This window comes from Cheilinus undulatus, linkage group 10, assembly GCF_018320785.1.
Source record: "Cheilinus undulatus linkage group 10, ASM1832078v1, whole genome shotgun sequence".
Lineage (NCBI taxonomy): Eukaryota > Metazoa > Chordata > Actinopteri > Labriformes > Labridae > Cheilinus > Cheilinus undulatus.
This window is the reverse complement of record NC_054874.1, coordinates 9,195,024-9,219,166: the sequence shown is the minus strand read 5'-3', so window position 1 is coordinate 9,219,166 and position 24,143 is coordinate 9,195,024. Positions and strand designations below refer to the sequence as shown.

The window sequence follows — 24,143 nt, the reverse complement described above, 5'->3', positions numbered from 1 at the left end:
TATGGTAGGTGGCAACATGCCCCCTTTTTAGCCAGTTATATCTGGGCTTTCTTCCAATATCAAAGGTAGAAAGGCTGGAAAGGGAGGGCGGTGGCTCTGGGATGCTGGAGATCACTGCCCAACCCTCTGGAGGTGTGTGAGGGTAACTGAATGAAACACTGACAAAGGGGGGTCACAACTTGACAACCCTGGTGAAGTGCTGGCTCCTTGCTGGCTATCGGTCTGCACGGTTGACTTGTAGGGGCCGATATTAAGGGCTTAACTGGATTTAGAGATCTCTTCACTAAGCACACTGTGTTCACTTCAAATCGATCGGCTTGTAACTTCACATACCAAAAAGCATTTGCCTTCTCTTCAACAAGATATAACATAAACAGTGCCTTCTGGCTAATCCAGAAATATGTGATTCTCACTCTAGCACTGCCTTAGTTAATGTTTTTGTCTAGGCGTTTTATGCTGTTCAGCTTCTGGGTCAATACACAGCATGGGAACTATAGAGTAGGGCTGGGTAATGTGGGACAAAAAAAATTATATATAGCAAAAACAGTCAGCTTTCAGCCAAATCCACTTAAAACAAGTGCAGGTATGTCAGCTGATACATAAGAAAATATCAGTAAGGGAATGGAGAAAATGTAAGCATTAAGGTAGGAATTTGTGTAAGTACACGTATGCACCTGAAGATAAATATGAGCATACACTCTTGAATGTGTAATTGCTTGTGAGGGCATATAAGAGCATGTATTAATGTGTATACAGTGTAATTGTGCAAATCAGTATGTATTTAGTGTTAAGTGAGCCATGCAACAACACAGACTTCTCGTAGACATTCATACATTTTTGGCAGTAATTTTCATGCAAAATAATTAGGGATGCATGATATTATTGGTCTGGTATCGGTATTGGCAGGTATAAAAATTTCTGCCAGTATTTACATTCAGTGTTTTGCCTGTGCATTTCAGCATACATTGACTGTAAATTTTGTACTTATATACTAATAAGTTGGTGGAGTTTTAGGCTGAACTAACTTGGGATGCGAGCGGTTAATGGGTAAAACGGTTAAAATTGTTTATCAAATTAGCCGAAGCGGGATTTACTAGTCAGTTAAACTAATCACCAATCATTTTTTATGAACTCAGTCCTGGTCTATAATGCTCTTTTAAACTCTAATGAACCTCCTGTCACTAGAGGCTGTAGTAGCTTCAGTCAGTGGCCACTGCCGTTCTCTCTGGCACTTCACCTGATGTAAACATGAGAAGCTCAGAGATGGCTAAGCTGTTAGGGTGTAGTTGGAAGACCACAGTATGACAGTTTTCTAAAGTTGTAAATGGAAATAAAGTGGTATGTAGGCTGTCGGGGGTTGAACTACTCACTATAACTACTTACCCAAAGTGAAAAGAGGCCAAATATCAAAGCAAGATATTAATCTGCAAAGAGGAATGAAGGCGGGCGGCGTTAGCTTTTAATGCTAGCCACGCTGTAGAGAGTATATCAGGCTAACATCACACCAGCTGACACAATGACCCTGTGAGGAATTTGACTGTTTTCTAGGGGTTTTCTCCTCGTCAGACTAGTCAGTTAAACCATATGTAAATCAGCGTTTAGCTGAATAGGGAAATAGATGCTTAGGAACAACCTTAGAACCAACAGACTTATGTCAGTAGAAGTATTTTTCTTTATTTATCCTCATTCTTTAAACTTTGAAGTGTTTTTTAAGGACTTAAGTTTGTTTCCTTGGTCATCCTCAAACCTTAAAGTGTGTCTAAAAGGACTGAAATTTCTTGTCTGACAAGCATATTTAAATATTGGTATCGATATCGGCAGAAATCCAATATATTGTGCATCCCTAAAAATAATTGCAAGTCGCCAGCTGGTATCTCAGGTCAGTCGTTTCAAGCTGCTTTATAAAACCGTCCTACTCCACAGTCATAACATGGACCATGTCTGTAGCAATATGGTAGGCCACAGCTCTGGCAGTGTCACCCCACTTTTTACCTTTTTTTTTTTTTTTTTTTTTTTTTTTATCATATGGCACTGCACTGTTTAATGACGCTTGCAGCGGTGATCATCTTGATGCAGATTGCTGCAGAGGCTTTGGGTTCTGGGTTGCAGCACCAAGTTTGACACACTCTTCATAGTGCACTTTGTGCCTCTGTTGTAAGTTATGGAAGAGTTTCATCTTGTTCAAACCTTTATTCGCAACATGATTTCAACTCTCTATAGAAAACATTGTTCTGCTCCTCATCTGAATCTTTAAACCTGAATCACCTCCAAATAATTGAGCCTGAGTTTTTCTTTTTTTTTGCTGACTCGCTCCTCTTCTCCTTCATCTATATTGTCTTGCTTGCTGCAAACGGGTATTGTTGTTGTGAATGAGCAGGGTGTGTTTTTAAGTTTAGATTTTGTTTAGAGGGAAAGAGAAGTGGCAGGGTGAAGGGTGACAAGCAGTGACGCGATGAGCTGGCTGCTGCACGGAGGAAACAAATAGTATTATTTTAACTTTATCTATATAAAAGATCATGTCTTATACTATATCTCGTTTGAAAATATATCAATATATCGCCCAGCCCTACTATGAAGCTTATGAAAAATTAAATTGACCCTAAGTGTTTCATATAGGTGGGTTAGTCAGACTTTAAGAAATTTGAGCCCATATGATTCCATTCAGGCTAGCATGTTTACATGTTTTTTAAAGCCCATTTTTGGTTTGACTAAAACCAAAAATTTTTTTTTCTAACTGAATGAAAACATGCTGTATAATTCAGTGAACACTGTGCAGAGTAATCTAACCTTAATGCCTGAAGAAACAGTTCCTAAGGCTGCGTCCAGGCAAACTTAATCTCCCTTTTAACATAATTTAATAACTTTTAACCAGATCATTGTTGGATATGTTAATGTACACTGAATTAAAAATGTAAAACTTAAAAATTATGACTGGCTTGTGTTGTTGAATAAGAGTAAACAATGATGTGGATATTTACCAAATCTGTGTCTACCTCTGTAGAGTAATGACATCTGTGTAACTAAGTTCTTAAAGTACGTTAAGTCAGGACAAAACCATTTGGACTATTTCTCAGGAATGTAAAATAGCTGTTGTCAGTAATGCGAGTTCCTCCAAAGAGTGTGTTTATCTTTGTTAAAGCAGCAATGTTTATTCCTGAAAGCTCTATGAACACACAAACTTGTAATTATTGAGGTTCGAGCCGGTCGTCCTGTTTTTCACATGGACAGTGGGTGCTTATCATCCCGCTGGCCAGCCATGACACAGTCAGCTGTGGGAGGCAGATTGTCCTGCTGCAGCCTCTCTGTGCAAACAATGAGGAGACAAAGTACAGCTCCAGCTCTGTTACTGACTTAATCAGACTGAACCTCTGTCAAACAGAGGCTCTGCAATGCAGTGAAAATGTCTACAAATCTACATGGTGATTGTTGTCTGAATCCTGTGGATAATTAGCCATTCCCTCCTCTTCCATATCTCAAACATCCATTATCTTACTCTCATTTTCGGTGTTTATTCCTCTCCGGAATTCCTCTAAAAAAACATTCATATGTGCGCTCCTCTGTGTTCCTGTCTTTTCTCAGATGTCCTGTTTTTAGAAGACTAAGGGAGGAGGCAGAGAAGAGGAAGAGGCCCTCCTGGAATGAGCTAAAGGGGCGTAAGGGTGAGGGGGAGTCATCTGGAGAGGCCAAACATTCAGCAACACAGTCCCGGAATCCCTCCAGAGATCAGCCTGAGCCTGGTCTGATTAATCCTGCCTATGAGGAAGGTGAAGAAGGTATGGAGTTGGTTATCTCACAGCCACCTTTGTTTTTGTCTCTATTTCATTGATTTATTTAACCAGGAACTCATTAAGATGAAGAATCTCATTTACAAGAGTGTCCAGGCAAAGACAGGCAGCAGCAGCAAGTTCTGATAAAACTGACGCTTTAGCAGCATCCACGCTAATGTCTTCCAGCATATCTGCACCGGCCTCTCGTTGCTGCTTGCTTACGTCACCACTCTGCCGCACCGAAAGTACTGCCCCTCGATGCTGATTGGTCCTGTCACTTTCCTACAGGGCCCAATCTGTTCAGATGGGAGCTTTGCAAGATGGATTCACCAGTGAGAAACACGGAAACAGGCGAATCCATCTGCTTTGCAAGGTTACAAGTTTGGCATATAACCTGCTCCTTGCACTACTCTCCAGCTTCACCTAGAATTCTGTGGATGCCCAGATCACAACCAAACATTTTGTCTAATCAGCAGACCACCTTTTCTCTGTTTTCCGCTCATCTTCTTAACCTAACCTAATATGACACACCCACCGATGATGTCACGGTTCCTGAGGAAGAACCAACTTTGTTTTGGTTCCAGTTGAGAACCAACTTTTCAGGTTTTTAACCAAATTTCTTTCAGTTTTAATGCGCCGGCCAGTTAATATTTGGTTTGTGAACTGGAACTGGCATGGAGTCCTGCCGGTCTGAAAGACCTAACAGTGTCCTGTGTAGAATAGAAGGCTTCTTGTGTACGACAGAGAGCCTGATGTAGGAGCAAAGCAGTAGATGACGCTTTCATCAGCATTGCATTGGGAGCATTCTGACTAATGCTGTTATATACTTATCATTATATATGGACAAAGTTTAGAGTGGATGTATGCTGAAATGCACAGGCAAAACATCGGATGTAATTATTGGCAGAAATTTTGATATCTGCCGATATCAATATTTGCCTGTATAAGCTCATAACGGCCGACCAGACTGATAATATTGTGCATCCCTAATTACTTTGCAAGAAAATCACTGCCAAAATACGCTGAAGTCATGTCTTTGTATGCATACACTCTTATATGCTCTTACGTAAACTTTAAAGATACTGTAAAGTGTTAATAACAGCGGACTTGAGACTTATCCCTGACATGCTATTTTTAGTTTTTAATATATTTAGAGATAAATCCCACTTCCTGAAAAAAACACATTCTTTTTGATAAATATTTTTCAAACCAACAGACTGTTCTAAACAGTGTCAAAGGCTTTAGACAAATTAATAAAAAGAACAGCACAGCGTTCCTTACTGTCCAAGGACTCTAAATCGTTGATGAACTTTTAAAACAGCTGTGGTTGTACTGTGCTTTTTTCTAAAATCTGACTGATAATCTGATAAAATATTGTTTGATGATGAAAAAGACTTGTCTGGAAATTGTTTAAAGTCAACTTCTTTGGCTTCACTAGAAATATTCAGAAATTAAATTTCCATTCCCAGAGGCATATTCCATATATCAGACAATGATATCAGATGACTGCAGACAGGAACTAAGATTGGTGTTTTCCAATTTTTTTTGTGGAGTTAAACTCACCAGTAAGAACATGATAGCTTGAGCTGTCGCTTCTTTGGTATAGGAGTTAGGTCATACTGGCTTTAACAGTGAGTAATGTTAATAGAAGGGTGAATGTAAAGCTTTCTTGTTGGAGGAAAAAATGTTACCATCCATATCAGACATTTTTAATATGCAAAGGCAGGAAGTGCTGATGTTTTTAGCCTAAAGGTTTTAATTGTAATTCTTTGATGGTTGAATCAGCGCACAAGTTGTAGGAACATGCACGTTGCCCAGGTGTTTTAACCAGACAGTGTCATCATCGGGAAAATCCCTCATGAACCATCGTCCTTAGACATGTAGCTGCCAGGCAACTGCTCATCAGTGTTTGGATTATATACTTTTCAAACTTCAGATTGTATTTTAATCAATCTAGTATGTAGTAAGCTTATTTTTAACACAGATTTACAGTAATATTTTACCCAGACTGGTTGTGGAAATCCTGTTTTAGCCATAAACATATGACTCATGTTGTGTGTCAACTTTTCCAGGTGATATTATCTCTCAGTCGGCTAAACTCAGACCTGTGCGGTGTTTGTGGGGCTTAAAAGACTAGGAATTAGCTGCAGCAATATTAAAGCTGTACTTGGTTCATGCATATTCATTAGGGAAGCACAATACTGGATTTTTGCCGATATCTGGTATGCCAAACTCATTTTAACTAAAATGTACTCACCTTTTTTAATCTTAAAAAAACGCCAAGTTTTTCCTGTGCAAAGAGAGGCTGAGTAATGTGGAGCTGAGACAGGAGTAGAGAAGTAGACAGTCTGGTTGTTGTTTTAAGTTTAAGACTTCATTTAAAATTTTTAAGGCTCATTGGGGGCCCTCATGAGTGTGTAGCTCCCTAAGCAACCACCTATAACTGATGATACATTTGTAAATTTTGCAGAGGTTTAAGGCTAGTATATGAAGTAAAATGCAGATATGTATGGCCAACATATTGGCTGTGAATATCAGCAGAAATTTTCATATCTTCTGGTATTTAACTCTCAAGGCTAATAACATGATACCAATATCACACTTAAAGTTTCTTTGTTTATTAATGAAAGTTGAGTTCTCATCTGTGCTACTGTCCTGTGTGCAGTTTAAACAAATATCACCTTAAGCTGAAGACTGAGTTATTATTTGACACAGTGTTGTGAAATATGCAGCATATTCGAAGGTCAGTACTCCAGGGTTTTCTGTTTTGTTTTTGCTTTTTTCATTGGGGTTGTGCAGTTTATATCTAATACCTAAAAGTTATTTATAGAAAAGGTAGTTGTCTACATTACTGCATGGGCAGTTTTCTCTAGAATGTATGGAGTTTATGTGTAAGACCTCTAAATAACTGAGGTACATTAAGTAAGACATGTCTTTATTCAATCTTTGATTTTTAGCTACATTTATTCAACTTAAATCATTCTTTTTTGTGCATTATGTTTTTCTGTTACAACTAACAGCATTTTCACAGAGGGCAGGTCCAGACTGACCTCTTTGATGAATTATTATAGAGTTACAAAGTTAATCACCATGAGCTCAGCACTAGCAATAGACCAGTTTACTTAAACGGACCACTATAATGTGGTTTGTGTTCTATATGAAATTTCTTTTTTAGAAATAACCATGTGAAACATAACAGACCCAAGCTAACTAGAATGTAAGCTTTATTAAAGAACTAATGTTCTTTTTTGATTAATAATCAATGACTTTGTTTTTCTAACTGAATTTCCTCCACAAATTGTTTCATATATATTCACCAGACTTTAGGCAATTTAGTGTTGAAGTTACAAAATATCCTTGGGTAGGGCCCCTTAGACCGGTCTCTTATTTTGTAGCACTTTCTGTGATATAAAACAAAACTGTACTAATGCAGAACACTATTCCTGTTCTCTAGCATCTGGTCTATCAAACTGCCAGTTTAAAAAGTGTGCAGCTCACTCTTATTTGAGCACACCTGCAAAATCTAGTATAATAAATATCCCCAGGTCTGCCCACACGCTCTGCTGGACCCCTGGAAACCAGATAAATGGGCTCCCTCATTGTGGTTTACTGATGATCTCCAATCAGGTGTGTGTGTTGGATCTGTAGCATTAGTGCTGGTGTCCTGACTTACATTTTTTTTTTTTTGGAGCTGAAAAGTGTGACAAGCTAGTATTGGGTTCTGATGTTCAAATTACAGATTTCCTGCTTTTTAAACCCTTTTCATCACTGTTCCCACAAATTGTACTTTTAAATAATTTTTGCCTCTTTTAACCAAAATTTGCCAATTTTTACCCCTTATAACCATTGTTCTGCCTAATTTTGCCCATATTTGCTTTTCCTAACCCATATTTACCACATTTTTTTCCACTTTTGACAATATTTTTGCCACTTTTAACCACTTTTCACCATTTCTCAGCCCATTTTTGCTCCTTTTTTGCCTTTCTTAACCATTTCAGTTCCTTCTACTTTATACTCGGGCACCCTGATGCTTGTGCAGGTCGTGGTTTAGCTGTGAAGTCTGACATTCCTTTCCAACAGTGTGCCCATCCACAATGCTAGCATTAGCAAAACAAAAAAAGAACAGAAAACTACAAAAAAAAAGGGTTTTCTATTTTCAGAAAATGGAATTTTGAAAAGGTTTTGTTTTACTAAAGCATGAATAAAAAAAAAACCTCTTTTGTTCCTTTTAATAAGCATGATTTTTATTCATGTTAAATATAAAATATCAATAGCTCGTCCCTTTATCCCACTATATAGGCAGCCTTGAATATCCTCCTATGGCATATTAATAGAACAGGGGCTTTAAATGCGTCAGAGATCATCAATTTGGGTTATTATGGGTGATTCTTTGTTCATACTATTTGATACTTTATAAACAGTACATAAAATCAGAAAATTCACTGTATTCAGTGTAATGAGAAATCTCAAATACCTTTCATTTTTGACCCTCTGCCACACAGAAAGTGGTTGAAAGTTTTCTTAGTTTAAGTCTTAAATTGGATTTTTTGAAGTGTGTGAACCCACACATTATACAACCATATTAAGTGTAACTGTCTCTCCATCCCTCTTCCCCGTAGACAACACTCCTCTAAGGTCCAGTCTGGTTGCCGAGGCCAACATGGTGGAGCTGTTCAGAGAGGAGCCGGAGGAGGAGCTGGGCCTCCGAATTGTTGGTGGAAAAGACACCCCGCTGGGTAACATCGTCATCCAGGAGATAGTCAGGGACTCACTAGCAGCCCGTGATGGCAGACTGGCCCCAGGGGACCATATCTTAGAGGTGAGAGGGACTCATAAACTAAAGAATGAAAGTGCTGGAAAATGAAGCCTTTGTTTTTCTTTTTGTCTCAAGCACTGAAATTCAGAAGTATACTGGTGATAGCATGACACAGGAGGAGTTAGACCAATTTTTGTGTCCTTACATTCTCACGGTGTTGTAAACATAGCTCTGTGCTGCAGGTAAGTATCCATTCAGGATAAACAAGTTCTGCTCCATGGTAACAGGGTGTGGTTAATATTCACAGGCCAAACATGTCATAGCAATGAAAACAACTCTACCTGGCCGCTGTCACTGATTGACTGACTAAGCCGTCTTTCTGTTTGAGAAGGTCAATGTTCAATCAAGGGCTACTCTGTCATATGCCCGTGCTTTTAAAGTTATATAAGCAGAGTTATGTTGACGGTGTGATGAGTTTCCTTTAAGCGATAATGAGATTTATTGTCACTTATGGCTGCTTCTAATAAATTATTTAATTTAAGGTTAATCTGACAGTTATTTTCAATGTTAATTAATCCATAAAACATCATAAAGCTGTGAAGAATTATATACGTTTCATAGAGTACAATCAGAAACTGTCATTTTATAAAAAAATTCTTGTTTCTGTGAACTCAAATTATCAAATACAACAATACAAAGTCTGCAATGGTAAAATGTTTACATATTGTAAAAAATGTACAGCTATTTTTTGTACTTTTAGTGCCATTTATAGATTTAATTGGAGTAGCAGTAGCTTAGTCTGCAGGGACTTTTGTTGAAGGATCCCTGCGTCCTGTCCTGTTGTGGGTATTAATAAGATGTTTCCTTCTCTTCGTCTTCTTAAAAGGTTTTAGGTCTTTTTAACTTACGAGTTCAGTTTAGAGTGTCATGTGCAGCAGGTTTTAGCCTCTACAGAGAAGGGTGTATGAATGTGGTAGATTAATAATATGAATTTTAATAAGTTTGTGGTTTTCTGTCTTCCTGGATTTAAACCCTCTTGTCCTTCTGGAGTGTGTTACTGCTGCACACCAAACTTTCAGACCGTCTCAGCCTCATGTTTCCACTGTGTCTTCCAATACGCCTTTTCTTTTACTAAAGTCAATAACCTCAGAACCTGCAAATCTAGATTATAATGTAATGCTTCCAGGATATGAAACATAAGCTCCATGAAAAGATGAAAAGATAATTTGAAGATTGCATAATTCTGGTCTTGAAACTCAGTCTTTCTCTTCTCATCGAGTCAGTTTTATTGTTTTTTTATGAAAGCTTTCTTCCAAATAAGAGTTGTCAGGCAAATATCTTTTGACAGTTCCATTTTTTAACAGCACGAAACAAAACAAAGGGAACTGGTTAAATGTGGGTCGTGTTTGCTCTGTTGGTTGAAACGTAGGAAAAGATTAAAGAAGTTAGACATGAAATTGAAGTCAGATTTAGGTCACACATTCATAGCTTGAACAGTATAAATGCACCTTTTATTGAAATATTATAAAACATGTCCTTAACAAACTTACAGGAAAATGCTAAAATAATTTTATCTTTATACTAGCAGCTTCTATTCTTAGTGTGAAATACCTATGAACTGCTCAAAAAGAAGGGGACATTATTATTTTTGATGCCGTCCAGTGTTTTTTTACTGCTGCTTTAAATGCCAAAAGTTTGGCTAAATAATCTAATTGTAACTTTTTTTCCCTAATATTGTGATTACAATTTAATATGCAATTATTTTTTTAAGTTTCTCATCTTATGCACGTACAAGTAATAAGTCATTTTATATTAACCTGTCAGATAGATTTTTTCATATATCCATTGCATGGATATATATCACATTGAATTGAATTTCCCTCAGGATTAATGAAGTCTCTATCATTTATCTGGGAAAGCTCCCACTGAAAACATTAGGGAAGGGCAGGACTTTGCAAAACATTCTTAGAAGGTGACTGGACAAATGTTGTGTCTGTCACATTCATGATGGGCCAATCAGGGCAACAAGCCAGGATTAGATTGCACGCATGCACAACTTCAGAAGTAACGTCAGCTCGACAGATCAGTCAGGAGCAGAACGAATTCGTCTTCTCTGCCAAGGAAAGCTGATGGTGTAGCTCTTTGCTCTTGTTTTAACCAAGAAATGTGGCATAATTATGACAAAACTGCCACTTTTCTACTGCTAATTGCTTCAGCTGTAGCATCAATTGTATACATTGGCTTACAGTAGAACCCAACCTCCATTGTAATGATCACAAACCCATGCTGAAGCAGGTTGGTAGCAGCAAAACATCTTTTGTACTCAAGTAAAAGTAAAGCTACTTTGGATAAAATTTACTCAAGTAGAAGTAAAAGTAATAATCTATTAATTTACTCAAGTAAAAGTAAAAAGTAAGTTATTTAAAATTTACTTCAAGTGCTGAGTACTACTGAGGAGCTACTTTTGATACCTGAGGAGGTTATATAGTAAAATATGATCTTTAATTGGTGTGAAATAACTACAAGAGAACATCAGTCTATAACCAGGTTGTTTTAATAAGGTGAGATTTAACCTAAAGTCAAATGCAACAGCTGTTTTAGGATGAAATGTGGAGTCATTCTCTCACTACTGACCACCATGTGCCGTGAAAGTCAAACTTTGGGCCATTTTCTTGTTGGCAGAAAGCTAGAACCTCCTCGTTTTGGCTTTTAGTGAAAATTTTTTTTACTCAGTACTCAATGCTTTTTAAAATGTAGTGAAGTACGTTACTTCCCTTAAAATGCACTTAAGTAAAAGTAAAAGTAGTGCTTTTGAAAAATACTCAAAGAAGTACAAGTACACAAAAAAGCTACTCTATTACAGTAACTTGAGTGAATTTAATTAGTTACTTTCCACCCCTGATTATAGCCAACACAATATTAAATAGATTAAACAAAGGCTGAATGATTTTGATAAAAAAAAAATTAACTGCAATTTTGGGAAATTTGCAAATTTGATATGAATTGTTGCTTTAAAGGGATTGATCATTTTAATGTCATTTACTTTTAAATAAGTAACCTAAAAACAAGGAAAGTAGGATTTTTTTACAACTTATTATAAAAAAAACCGACTCTGGACGTTTGCATGGTGTGTAAATCATATCTCTGCTGGTATTTTGACACATTTAAGGTCAAAGACATATTGCACCGTCTGTGATTTGAAAATTGGTCACATTGCAGTTTAATATAAATTCTGATGCAGTGCCCTGACTTAGTCCTGTTTTCCCTACCCAGAAGCAACCGTATTTGCTTCTCCGTAGAGAAATATTTAGTCAAGAAGGTGCAGCTGGAGAGAAACAAAAGGTTATTTAGGAACTAACATTAAAAAAATCTTCAAATGGCTCCAGTAAAGGCTAGGGAACAGGTTCAGTGACCTGAAAAAACTAAGGTGATGCATAGTTGACAGCTAGCAGCACCACACCTGTTACTTTAATTGGCTATATACCCAAGTGGCATGATACTAAGGCATAATTTTATTCAAATGGTTGAATTCGTCCATCTATTCTGGTTATTTTGCTATTGAGAGAGCCCAAAAATCGTTTCCTCTAGGACCGTGTGGATTGACTTTGTTTTGGTGTAAGCCAAAATGTGACTGTTTTTGGAATTTCATAGTTTTTCCCTCATAAAGTTTTGTTGATACTTCATTTTTATGATTTACTGTCTTTTGTGCATTTCCAGGTGAATGATGTCAGTCTGGCGTCTGTCCCTCATTCCCGCGCCATTGCAGTGCTACGGCAACCCTCCCTCCTCCGCCTCACTGTCATGCAGGAGAAAGGTTTCAAATCAAGAGATCCACGGCCCGATCATCACCACTCCTCTTCCACTGCCTCCCAGCCCACTCACAGCCCCCATGGCAACACTACCTCCAATCATAATCCTGGCACAGTCCTGCAGGTTACCCTAATGAAGAGTCAGCGCACTGAGCCGCTCGGCATCAAGCTCATTCGCAAATCAGATGAGAGTGGGGTTTTTATCCTGGACCTGCTGTCAGGTGGTTTGGCAGCCAAAGATGGAAAACTGAGGAACAATGACAAAGTTTTAGCCATCAACGGACACGACCTGAGACACGGTACACCTGAGAGTGCAGCCCAAATCATACAGGTATATCAAAGAATCAGTCATATGATTTAACTATATAATATCACTTTTGACTTTATATGGCTGCTACTTTGGCCAGGTCTCTCTTGTAAAAGAGATTTCTAATCTCAATGGGACTTCCCGGTTAAATAAAGGTTAAAAAAAAAAAAATTTACCTTTACTGCAAGGGAATGCTTTCACCATTGAAGTCAAGTTAATGATGTGCTCTTTTAGCCCTGGTGATTGCAGAAAAAAAAAAACTCATTTAAACAACTGAGGATTGTAGTTTAAAACTTGAGTTATAACAGCCAATTTGTTGGAAAATGTCTGGTTTAAATCCAGTTTGGGTTCATGAATATAGTAAATGGGACATGATGGGCTCAGTTAGGGTCTGATGTTGAAACACGGATGATAGTCCATCCATCCATTTTCTACACCACTTATCCCTTTTGGTGTTGTGTCGAGCTGGAGCCTATCCAAGCTGTCACTGAGAGAGACCACACCCTGGACTGGTTGCCAGTCAAATGCAGGGCTGACATATAGAGACAAACAATACACACACACACCTACAGCCAATTTACAGTCACCAGTTAACCTAGCAAGCATGTATTCAGTCTCTGGACGGAAGCTGGATTGCCCAAAGAAGAACCCATGCATGCATGGGGAGCCAACACTTCTGATACTTACCATACCAGATTACAACACAGATTTGAATCCTTCATTTCAGTCTCCCACCACCCCAATGCACTACTCCAAATGAAAGTCATGAAACAGAGTACTGTGCAGAACTTCTAGGCATGTTTGGGCCAGAAATTGAGGCTGCAGTAAGGCATTTAATAGCAAGTAAGCCTGCCTAAGGGCACCATCAGTCGGGCCAGAGGATTGGCACCGACCCGGTTTTGCTCTGGATGTCCTTGCATTCTGCCAGGGGCATGGGAAAATAATCTGTTGGAAAATAAAGTCCAGAGACCAGGGACCCCAACTGTGGCTGAAGGTGGTTGAACACGGCCATGCACGGTCAAGACTAGTCATGTGCAGACAAGGCCGCCCATTAAGGGGGAAAAAATGGGAGAGCTTTCTAGGGCCAAGTCAAACTAGAGGACCAGGGAGGTCAGCAAAACCATGGTCCATTGTAAAGTTAAGCTATGATGTCCATATTTTTAACATGAATAATAACCACTCTTATTGAGTAAACATTTTTTTTAATTCTTTTGTGCCTTGGTAAGTAGCCTTCTTAAAAATGTAAATCCCTTTGCTTAAAAACAGAATTAAAATGGGTTGAAAATGGCAAAAACAGGCATAATAATTGATAAAGGGGGATTAAAAAATGGTCAAAATGGGTTAACTGAGGCAGAAAAATATGCAGCAATGGGTTAAACTGCCAAAAAATGGGGATAATAAACAGTGAAATTTGGTTAAAATGGGTTAAATGGGCAAAAAAGTGGTTAGTAGAGGCAATAATGGGTCAACAGAGACAACAATAGGCAGAAAGTCGCAATATTTGGTTTAAAAGTGGTTTAAACAGGCAGAAAAACATTGGTGGAAAGGCTTTAAAATGGACAAATCATGGGTTTCATTTGGCAAAAATGTGTTGAAATTGATGGGGAAAAGTGATGAAAACAGGTGAAAATTTGTCAGAATTGATGTAAAGTGGCAAATGTGTAATTTAAGAAATATTCAAGTCTTTTTAAGGCATCTGGGGACCCCCTCTCAGTGTCTCACGACCCCAGTGAGGTCCCAACCCCCATGTTGAGAATCCTTGGCCGAGGGTACCGTCTGGGCAGGTGGTAGGGTTGCCACAAGCCCCTGGTCATGCGCTGGATGTGCTGAGGGCCTGAATACATCTGGCGGTCTCTGGCGTATCGCTATGGCTGAAATGTCCTGGGCAGAAGAAATGCTGTCAAGCTTGACCTTGGCTGCCGAGTGACACACATATTGACATATTGCAAGTTTGGCTTTGTATGCACATGACTGTGTGTTACATGATTTATGTGCGCTTGTTTTATTTCAGCAGAGCATTAACATCTCCTAATTGTTTTGCTGTCCAGAGTCATGTGCTGTGCTCTGCTTGTTCTTTTCCTGGAAACAGTCACACTGACTGACACATGCTTTATTGTTCATCTCTGCAACCCCTAGTATAAGACTTTTCCTTGAAGTCTTTTACAAAAAGAAGTCACGCCAATTTCCTTTACTTGTATTTTCTATTGGAATCCCTTTGAAGATATTTCTCTGAATTATTTATAATACCAAGACAACTTAAGTCACCTGCTGACTTTTAACACTTTTTTGGTTAAAAATATTGACTCTAATTAGGCCACTGAGCAGCTAATGCCATCTTTGTGCATGCACTACAGCTGCTTTATACTCTCTCTGTTTGCCAGCGTGCTTTTTCCACACTTTTGCCACTACTTGAAATACATCCAATTCCATGTAGCATCGATATAAAGGCCAAAACTGTTTTCACCAGCATCACTGCTAGCAGGGCCAAAAAAAGTTACTCAGAATTGTAAATGCATGATGGGTTGCATATTTCAATTAATGTTTAATTATTTGCAAGATACGATTTCCCCTTAAATGACTATAAATCAAAGCCTCCTGGGAAGGATGCTAATTAATCCTAAAAATATATATTCTAGCATGAAAAGTGGCCACCCACTGTAATGACAGGTAGTTACATTCAAACTGTACAGTTACACACTGCTTACCAAAGCATCAGCCAAGATCATATGATTGTTAGCTGTTTCTGTTTTCATGTTTTTTTAAATTATCGTTTATTTCTTCTCTTTGTACATTTAGGCGAGTGAGGTCCGTGTGAACTTTGTGGTTATGAGACCTGCTGAGTCCCAGGATGAAGGAGGAAGCAGCAGGGAAGGACACGGCAGAGCAGTGAGGAGGCCTGAGCCGCAGTACTTCAGGCGCCAGTCTACCTATATGAAGGTAAGGCTCATGTCAGGTACAGTGCTGCCTTTGTTTTTAGGTGTTAATGATGTTTGTGTTTATTTCCATGCCTCTGTATTCACCTCCCTCTACCTCTTTCTCCCCTTTCAAACACAGAATTTGAACCTCCAGCTTCACTTTTTCTTCTATTTTTTAATCTTTTAAAAACAAAACCAAGTCAAATCTTTGAGTACAAAAATGTTGTATGTCCACATGTATTTTGTTCCTCTCCAGCTGTTGGCTGCCAGTATACTAACTTCCTTTTTACACCACTCACTACAGCGTCAGTCTTGCAAACCTTACATGTTTCTGTTTACACAGTGTAATTGTGCCGATCGCTCCTCTGTCAGTCACACTGTACCATACAGTGTCAGTAGAAATAATAGCACCCCTCAGTTGGGGGTGAGAAGCTTTGAGAGGAGACACCTGCGTCGGTGAGCGGAGATGAAAGCCTCCTCTGTCCTGATCAAAAGGCCCGGGGTGCTGCTCGCTCTGCTGCTACGGGGACAGCGTCTTGTTGTTTTTTTTGGCTGTTTCTTTGCGTGGCAGAGGATCAAAGCTGGTAACAGTTAGCTTTCGCCTGCAGAGTTGAGCCTTTTCGTCTTTCTGTGGGGGGTGGGCTCCCTGCTGGGGGGGGAGGAAGAGCCCCCACCTCCCCCGAGCTTCCCTTCTAAAGGTTTACAGGCTCCACAGAGAAACAAGGAGGCTGAATGAAGCTGTCATTTCCCACACATCTGATCCGCTACGAGAGCGGAGTGAGGATCCTCACACGTTCCCTCTACTCTTACCTCTCAGCTCCTTCTCAAATGCTTCACATTTGTTTCTACAATAGTTCCTTGAGTGTAATCCATTAAGTCAGAGGATCCTGAAAAGGCCACAGCTAATGGGCTGGATGGGCTTCATGCAAATTATGTCAGAAAAATTATAAAAAACAGAACCATGATTTATGTGATGAAACATCCTGAGAAAGGACAGCTTTATTTTAAACATTAATTTTCTTTACTTGATTTTTATTGATTATTTCAACATTTTTGTGCATTTGAAGGCCACAGATTAACATGTAGATATTAAGATCCAAGTTTTATTAAAAATAACAACAAAAATAAATGCACTTGTCATCCGTCTGTGCTTCCTGCCATCTCTAATGATGTGTCAGTTTTTCCACTGTGAAGATTTCCTCCATTGTCTATCCACTGATCCTGGGTAGACAGCTCAACTCTATCCCCCTTCCTTGCGATCGAGTTTTTGCAGCTTTCAACAATATTTTTGACCACATATCTGTCTTTAATAAGCACACTTCCTCCAGAAGAGTTAGAATTCAGATATAGAGTACCACTAAGCCCATTTGGATGTTATATCTTCGTATCACTTGCAGGGTACTGAGTCCCCCCCCCCCCCCCCCAAAAAAAAAAATTTCCTACATTGAATTTTTATTTTGGATGTGGGGGATAAAACAGATCAGAATTCCCTCCATATCTGTGACTTTGTGGATGTTTGATGTGTTTTCCATGTCATGCCTGTCATTATCTGGAATTATTTTATCAGCCTCTGACTCCCATTTTCTTTGATGTACTGAGCAGAGTGGTTGTTTAAAATCAGTAACTGATATAAAACAGATTATGTCATATTTTAATTCTGTTGTGCAATTGCAGTATGCCAGTGATAAAGACCCATTCATTTGTGTTGATCAATATGTCTACCAATACATTATAATAATTTATACCTTTTCTGACAGGATCCTCCAGGTGGGTTTTCCAGCCAGGAGAAGACTGTGAGCTTGAAGAAGGAGCCTCGACTTTCACTGGGTATCACCATCGCTGGGGGAAGGGACTGTCGTAGCCGCTTACCTGTTTACATCACGAGTGTGCAGCCGGTCGGCTGCCTGCACCGAGACGGCACAATCAAAAAAGGTACACAGCAGCAACTCTGGTCGTTTTGGCCTACAATGAAGAGTTTAATTCAATGGCATTTGGTGTGTCTCTGAGGGGACATCTCAGCAGAGCTGGGCAATTAATAGATTTCAGTTATAATTTTGGCTTCAAAATGATCTGTTTTCACAAGGTTCCGAGTTTTTTAAGTTGTTTTGTTTGCCCTGAATTATTTGGAATTTTCATTGTGAATTTACCTAAAACTCACAGGAGATTTTCTCTATATTTTTTAAGGAAACTTAAGACAATTTTTCTCTAAAGAAAATAATTTTGAAGTACAGTACGGTGTAATAGCAAGCTAAGGATTTTTGGGGAGTTTTATTATATATAAGGGACTTTAAGGACTTTGCCCAGAAACTCAGCAATCTTCTCCAATAAAATGTAGGAATTTTCAATGGAAATGTGAGGGAATTTGGAGGAATTTTCCAAAAGTGTTTTATGGATTTTATCAAGGACTCCTCAGAAACTTTAAAGAATCTTCTGTAGTATTTTCCAGGATTTTTTAATTCTCTAAATGATGTCTCATTTCTTCTGTTAATTTGTCCTGTCACATTTCTATGTAGGGTTCATACGGCAACATTTTTTATTTGATAAATCTGATTGATGGACAAATATCAGAAATTTGGGTCACGATTAGTTGTTAGAGAACCTGTGGTGGGTCCCAAGGCTAGACCAGGTGAGAACCACTGGTTTAGAGGGTTAAAGCGGTTATTTTTTAACAGTGTTGCTCAACCTCCCAGCTACTGGGGTAGGTAGATAAAAGAAACATAACAGAGTGGTTTTGTGTCGGTATACAGCATGAATAAATTACAGCTTTCTGCGTATTCCTACTGACTTTATGAGCAGAGCCAAGCAGACCTTTTTAGTTCGTGTTAATTTTGATGAGCCCTGTAGAGAAACTGACACACCTATTCTCATACTGACCTTCACCTGCACATGCCTAAGTAGTTCTAAAAACATCCTGCTGTCTTTAAACATGGGACATGTGGAAATAACATTATAGTATGTGACAACAAAATAACACTCACTTTCCAGCATGAGCTTTATAATAACTCACCTAATGTTATAATTACTACACAAAGTGCTCTGACATGTGCAGAAGCAAACAGAAGAAGAAAATATAAGCTCATAGATATGAACTGGTTATCTTGCTTCTCAGTTGAGGTTGAGTTGCAGTTAAATCTGAATTCGAGGACCTGACTGCGATAGAAACTCAAAAAAATGAGACAGAAAGCATGTCCATATTTGTCTTCATCTAAAAAGCCTATAAATTGAATATTCCACGCTTTGAACATTATAATATACACTATAGAAATTATGCTGCTTGTTAAATTAAAGCGCTGGTAGATTTTTTTAATCCACCAGCCACTATGGTAGGTAGGTGGAAAAGTTCATTTCAAACCCTGGTAAGTTTGAGAAATGAATGTATAATGATTTGCATGTCTTCAAATAAATGCAGATTTTTCATTTTTTCGTCTATCACAGCCTGCAGGAGATATAAGGGTAAAACTTTATTAAAAATGAAGCTATTGGCTAAAGTTGAAAACTGGTCAATTAAGGGTTAAAGGCTGCATATTGTCAGTCATGTTTTCATAACACATGTTAGTCCTTCAGCTTCTCTGTGATCCTTATCAGAATCAGAATACAGACGATGTTTACACATGCATGAGATTTGCCTCAGCCTTCTGGTGCTTAATAAAAACAATGTAAAAGATCAGCACTGGAAAGCTGGTTAATAAAAGCAGTACTAAAAGAGTCAGCACTATGCCATTTAATGTAATATGTAAATGGATGGTTAAAGGATTTGTATTATATTGTTTTTAAATGCAAATTCAGATGAATGCAAAGCAGAGCTGTCATCATTTGTTTAGTATTTTGTTGAACACATTAATCCCTATCGCTAAAATGTCCATTGAAACTTTGTGCTTCCTCAGGTGACATCCTCTTGAGCATAAACGGCGTCGATCTGACCCAGCTGACCTACAATGAGGCTGTCTCTGTGCTGAAGGCTCAGACAGCTCAGTCCCAGGTGGTTCTCCGTGTCATCCAGACTCTCTCCGAGGACTCTGAGGAGGACATGGAGTCTGCCAACAAGGATGAGCTCGACTCTCTAGACGACCCCAGAGACGATGCCCTCAACTGGACACCACTGTGGACTCGGTGGCTAGGATTGCCAAGGTAGAGATCTCCTGAATTCTGAACATCATAGTATTTAATATTTGTTAGGGTTTTTTGTTTTTTTATTTTTTTATTATTTTTTACAAATGTTAATAATTTGGGGGCTAAGAAAGAACACAAACAAAACACTTAGAAAAAGGGTGGTGACACATCTGTTAGCAACCACTAAAAATTTGATATTTAGTTCAAAATTTTTCCTTAAATGGCACCAAAAGAGCACAGGTTTAGCTCAGTTGGTATAGCAGGCCCCCATATACAGAGGCTACATTCCTCTTTGCACTGGTCATGTGATCGATTCTGGGTCCTGGCACTGTTTGCACATGTCATGTACATGGAGTATCTCTTCTCTCTTCAGCTTTTCTCTCCAAATAAAGGCAAAAGGCCCAAAAAAATCATTTTTGTAAAGGCAAAGATATGCTTTTCAATGCTGCTACATGACAAGATAGAGTGTTAAATTACAATTTATAACCTTAACATTGGTTAAAACTAAGGATGACCCCTAAAAGTCAAGTATTCAAGGAGCATTTTGAAAGAGCTTCATTAACCCGGTAAACTCATAGTTTGATACTAGCAAATAGAAGAATCATCCATTCCAGCCATTCGGGGGTGTCATGATTGCATTTTTTTTAAATTACAGATTTCAACTCTTAACTGTGTGCATGAATAGGAATGGGGAGTATCAGATTTCCCAGAATGTTTCTGCAATAGCAGAGCATGCCCTTACAGGTATTTCATTCGATCCTTTCACAAAAAAATGATTCCTGTCTTAAAAAAGGGGGAGGAGGCAGGGATCTGTGACTGTTCGTGTGATAGAAAGGACTTGAATGACAGGGGCACTGAAAGTGATTTATATCTGCAGCATTATTTTCACACTTCATTTGATCCTCTTTCCTCTGACTTCTTTAGTGAAAAAAAGGATGGATCAAGTCCTATCAGAATGAATTCCTAGTTTTAATGGGGAAAGCATCACCAAAAAGCACTGTGAAACTTTCCTGGAATAATCAATCGCTTTTTATAAAGCCCCAATTCATAGCCAATGTTTTCTAATGATGCTTTAGATAAAGATCATGCCTACACTCTACTCTGTGTTTTATTTACAATTAACATTTAGCAACATAACCTTTATTTGATGACTCATTTGTATATTTCACCAATATTTAGGACAAATATATGATATATACCGCAGATATATCGACAGAAATGTCTGTATCTGCCTTTACTGATACCTTGCCAATATCAGTGTGCATCCTTAATGATACTGACTGATCAGCCTGATATATTCATCTCAGACCTCATCTTTTAGCTCTAGACTCAGTTTATCCATTTTTGCCTGTTAAGTCCTGTTGTGTTAGACAACATTTTGATTTACAGGTCACATATTTTACCCCTTTATGCCAAATTTATATTGGTTTCAGAGGTCCCCAAAACATGCCTGTATAGTTTGGTGCTGAAAAAAAACACTCAAATATTGGATTTTTGCATGTCTAAATATCCCTCTGTTTCAGCCCTGCTCAGAACGAGCTATTTCTGTGTCTGTAGCTTTAAATGTTACTGAGCTGTCTGACTCCGCCCCTCTCAAGAAATGGATGTGGCTCTCCTGATCCTCCTCTCAGCTGGCAGCTGTGGGGAGGGCCAACCAAACCCGGGGGGTGGTGCTAACTCCCCACATGACATCATGAGGGGAAAATCTGACAACGGCTTGTTTTAGCACACATTTTCTAAAATGTGGAGGAAGAGAGGGGGGAGGGAATGGATTTTTCAGATTCTTGGGGGGGAGTGAGGACAGGCCAGGGGCACATACTTTTGTTAGAAAAGCCTGTTAGTTTTTAGTTGGTGTGTAGTCTCTGACTCTGTACCTGTGGTTTCAGTCACATGCACTGGTGCCGGGACATCGTCCTACAGAAGACTAACAACGAGAGCTGGGGCTTCAGCATCGTCGGTGGCTATGAGGAGAGCCACGGCCAGCAGCCTTTCTTCATCAAAACCATCGTGCCTGGTACACCTGCCCACTTTGACGGACGCCTCAAGTGAGTCCATTTTGAACCTCACAATCACCTGCTGCATGCTACCTCCACTCTCTCTCACTCTGACTCTGCTGTGTTCCTCTGCAGGTGTGGTGATGAGATTGTTGCAGTGAACGGGGCCACAACAGTAGGAATGAACAACTCGTCCCTGATCCCCATGCTCAAGCTGCAGAAGAATAAAGTCACTCTCACTGTGGTGTCCTGGCCTGGCAGTCTGGTGTAGCACAGGAGTCTATTCACCCTGCTCTCTTTCTATCACACGAACAGTCACAGATCCCGGTCCTGACTCACTGTTCCCTGCATGTGTAGCTTTTATTGTTCACTTGTTTGTTCAGTAATGTAACACGGTGTGTACCTAAGAGCCACAATGGATGTGGCTCTCCTATGCTTAGTTTAAGCAGGAACCCATTTGTTCCAGTGTCATCTCAGTAACAGATGATTGCACAACACGGTGAACGATTAAATCAGGGGCAAAAATGACAATCAGTGAATTCTATCCTAAGGATAAACTGGAAGGATATTTTTATATGGAACACCTTGATGATCCTTAAGTTTGTTTTGCTTTATTGTTTAATAATCCTGTTATCGTTGGGTAGCTGTGGCTTGATTTCAAGTGATTCACATTAAAAAGGCATCCAAAGATGAAATGTAGTGTTTAGCTGTGATGGATTATAGATTATAAGAGAACTGCTTTATAGACCGACACATAAGACACAAAAATCATCCTGACCTGCTTCTTATGTTGATCGAATCTAGTCTGATTTAATCATTTTTGTCTACTTCAAAACCTGCGACAGAATGATAACACTGTGATGGAAATTGAGATTTACTTAAGATGCAAGGAATAAGATCAGCAGCTACAGTGGCAAGACGTCTGTTCTTGTTACAAAGAGGTTAAAGCCAAAGAAAAGAGGAACAGTTCACTTTATCACTGAAATGCACTTGTTGAGTTTGGCTAAATGGAGTGAGGTCTGGTTGTCTCCTATAAAATACATGGTTAAATCCTGCATCCTAGAGTGCCATGATACCAGAATTAAAGCAATAAGCAGGGCAGAAAATGGATGCCTTGCCAAACAATTTTGATGCCTGTTTTGATTTTACAGCAGCACAATGATCCCCTAGACACCCAAAAATGGCTTAATTTAGTTATTTTTTAAGAAAGGTTCACTGAACAGTAAACACGTACCAAAAATCTGACACTGTTTATTTTAACAGAATAAACCAGATTTTACTTTTAAAATTGTGTAGGGCCTTCCTAAAAGCACACATCCTCTGAATTATCATTAATAAGCTTGAAGAAGTGTCTGCAGAGGTTCTGCTCTCTGTAATCTCTATTTTTTTTTTTTATATTAAGGTCATTTTACGAGTGTCAGTATTTGTGCAGAGCTCTTACTCTGTCATCACTCTGCAGGCCTGGATGTAAAAGGAAACTTACAGGGACAAGGAGACATCACTGAACCTCTCCTCTGCTCTCTCTGTCTGTTACAGACACTAAAGCTAATCTGTGCATCTTTAAGAGATGCTAGAGATAATAAGACGTGTATGCAGACTAGTGAATTAAACAGGGAGGATAGAGGTTGAAGGAAAAGGCACATTTTCAGCATCAGTCAAACTAAATTGTTAATTTCTGTGCAGTGTTGTTGGCGTGCCGACTAAATCAGGAAATATCATCTCTCCCTGTATCACTGCTCTGCTTTAGGAACAGGACACCTGAACACACTCACATTTGATTGCCCATCACTGTGAGCTCTCTCTTGTGGCATCTTGTCGTACAAATATAAGAGAATAGTGTTTTTTTCCTTACAAATTTGGTACTTTAATACTATTAAACATAAAAATAATCGATGTTGTATTGTTGAAAGCACATGGCATCAAAATAGCATCAAGAGTATTGAAAATGTTGACAACCTTGCAGCACTCTCCCATCACAGCAAACCTGCATAGACAACAATAACATAAAAATAAGTAACAACTGCAACAGGGAGCACGGTCAGACTTTCAAACATGTTTGAAAACTGTGAGCTGAAAAAGAATCAAATAATTGTGTTGGATGTTTGGTCTACTAGTCTTCTCAGCTGCTCTTGATTTATTAACCACCACGTCCATTAAACCTGCTCTATATTTATTTCTACTGATGTAGTCGCTTATACTTTAAGATGTTGTAAAGGAGGAGCCTGTATATAGAAGGACAAACCAGAACGGAGACTTGCCTTAAATATCCACTGTAACACCACAAGTTTCACTCTCTGCTTCCCTTCATCACTGTTTATAGACATTTGTAAAGATGGTCTTGTTCTCATTTAATTCTCTTCTCACACATTCCCAGTGGCCTTTCTTGTATCATAATTAATGCCAGAGTTATTGGATTATATAAACACAGTAGATAGCACCTGTATTAGACTGTCCACTGATTCATTATGTTCAATAAAATTATACA

The 24,143-nt window shown here is 38.8% G+C and overlaps 1 protein-coding gene across 2 annotated transcripts in view; it reads left to right on the top strand.

The window, feature by feature from the left end:
• lnx2b (ligand of numb-protein X 2b) overlaps window positions 1–24,143 on the top strand; it is a 34,953-nt gene extending 10,810 nt beyond the window's left edge. For both annotated transcript variants that reach the window (XM_041797842.1, XM_041797843.1), the window contains exons 3-10: window positions 3,580–3,773; window positions 8,387–8,586; window positions 12,241–12,663; window positions 15,436–15,576; window positions 17,312–17,486; window positions 19,439–19,682; window positions 21,551–21,709; window positions 21,794–24,143. In XM_041797842.1, the coding sequence (XP_041653776.1) occupies window positions 3,580–3,773; window positions 8,387–8,586; window positions 12,241–12,663; window positions 15,436–15,576; window positions 17,312–17,486; window positions 19,439–19,682; window positions 21,551–21,709; window positions 21,794–21,929 (1,672 nt within the window). In that variant the 3' untranslated portion in view covers window positions 21,930–24,143. The remainder of the gene's footprint in view (window positions 1–3,579; window positions 3,774–8,386; window positions 8,587–12,240; window positions 12,664–15,435; window positions 15,577–17,311; window positions 17,487–19,438; window positions 19,683–21,550; window positions 21,710–21,793) is intronic.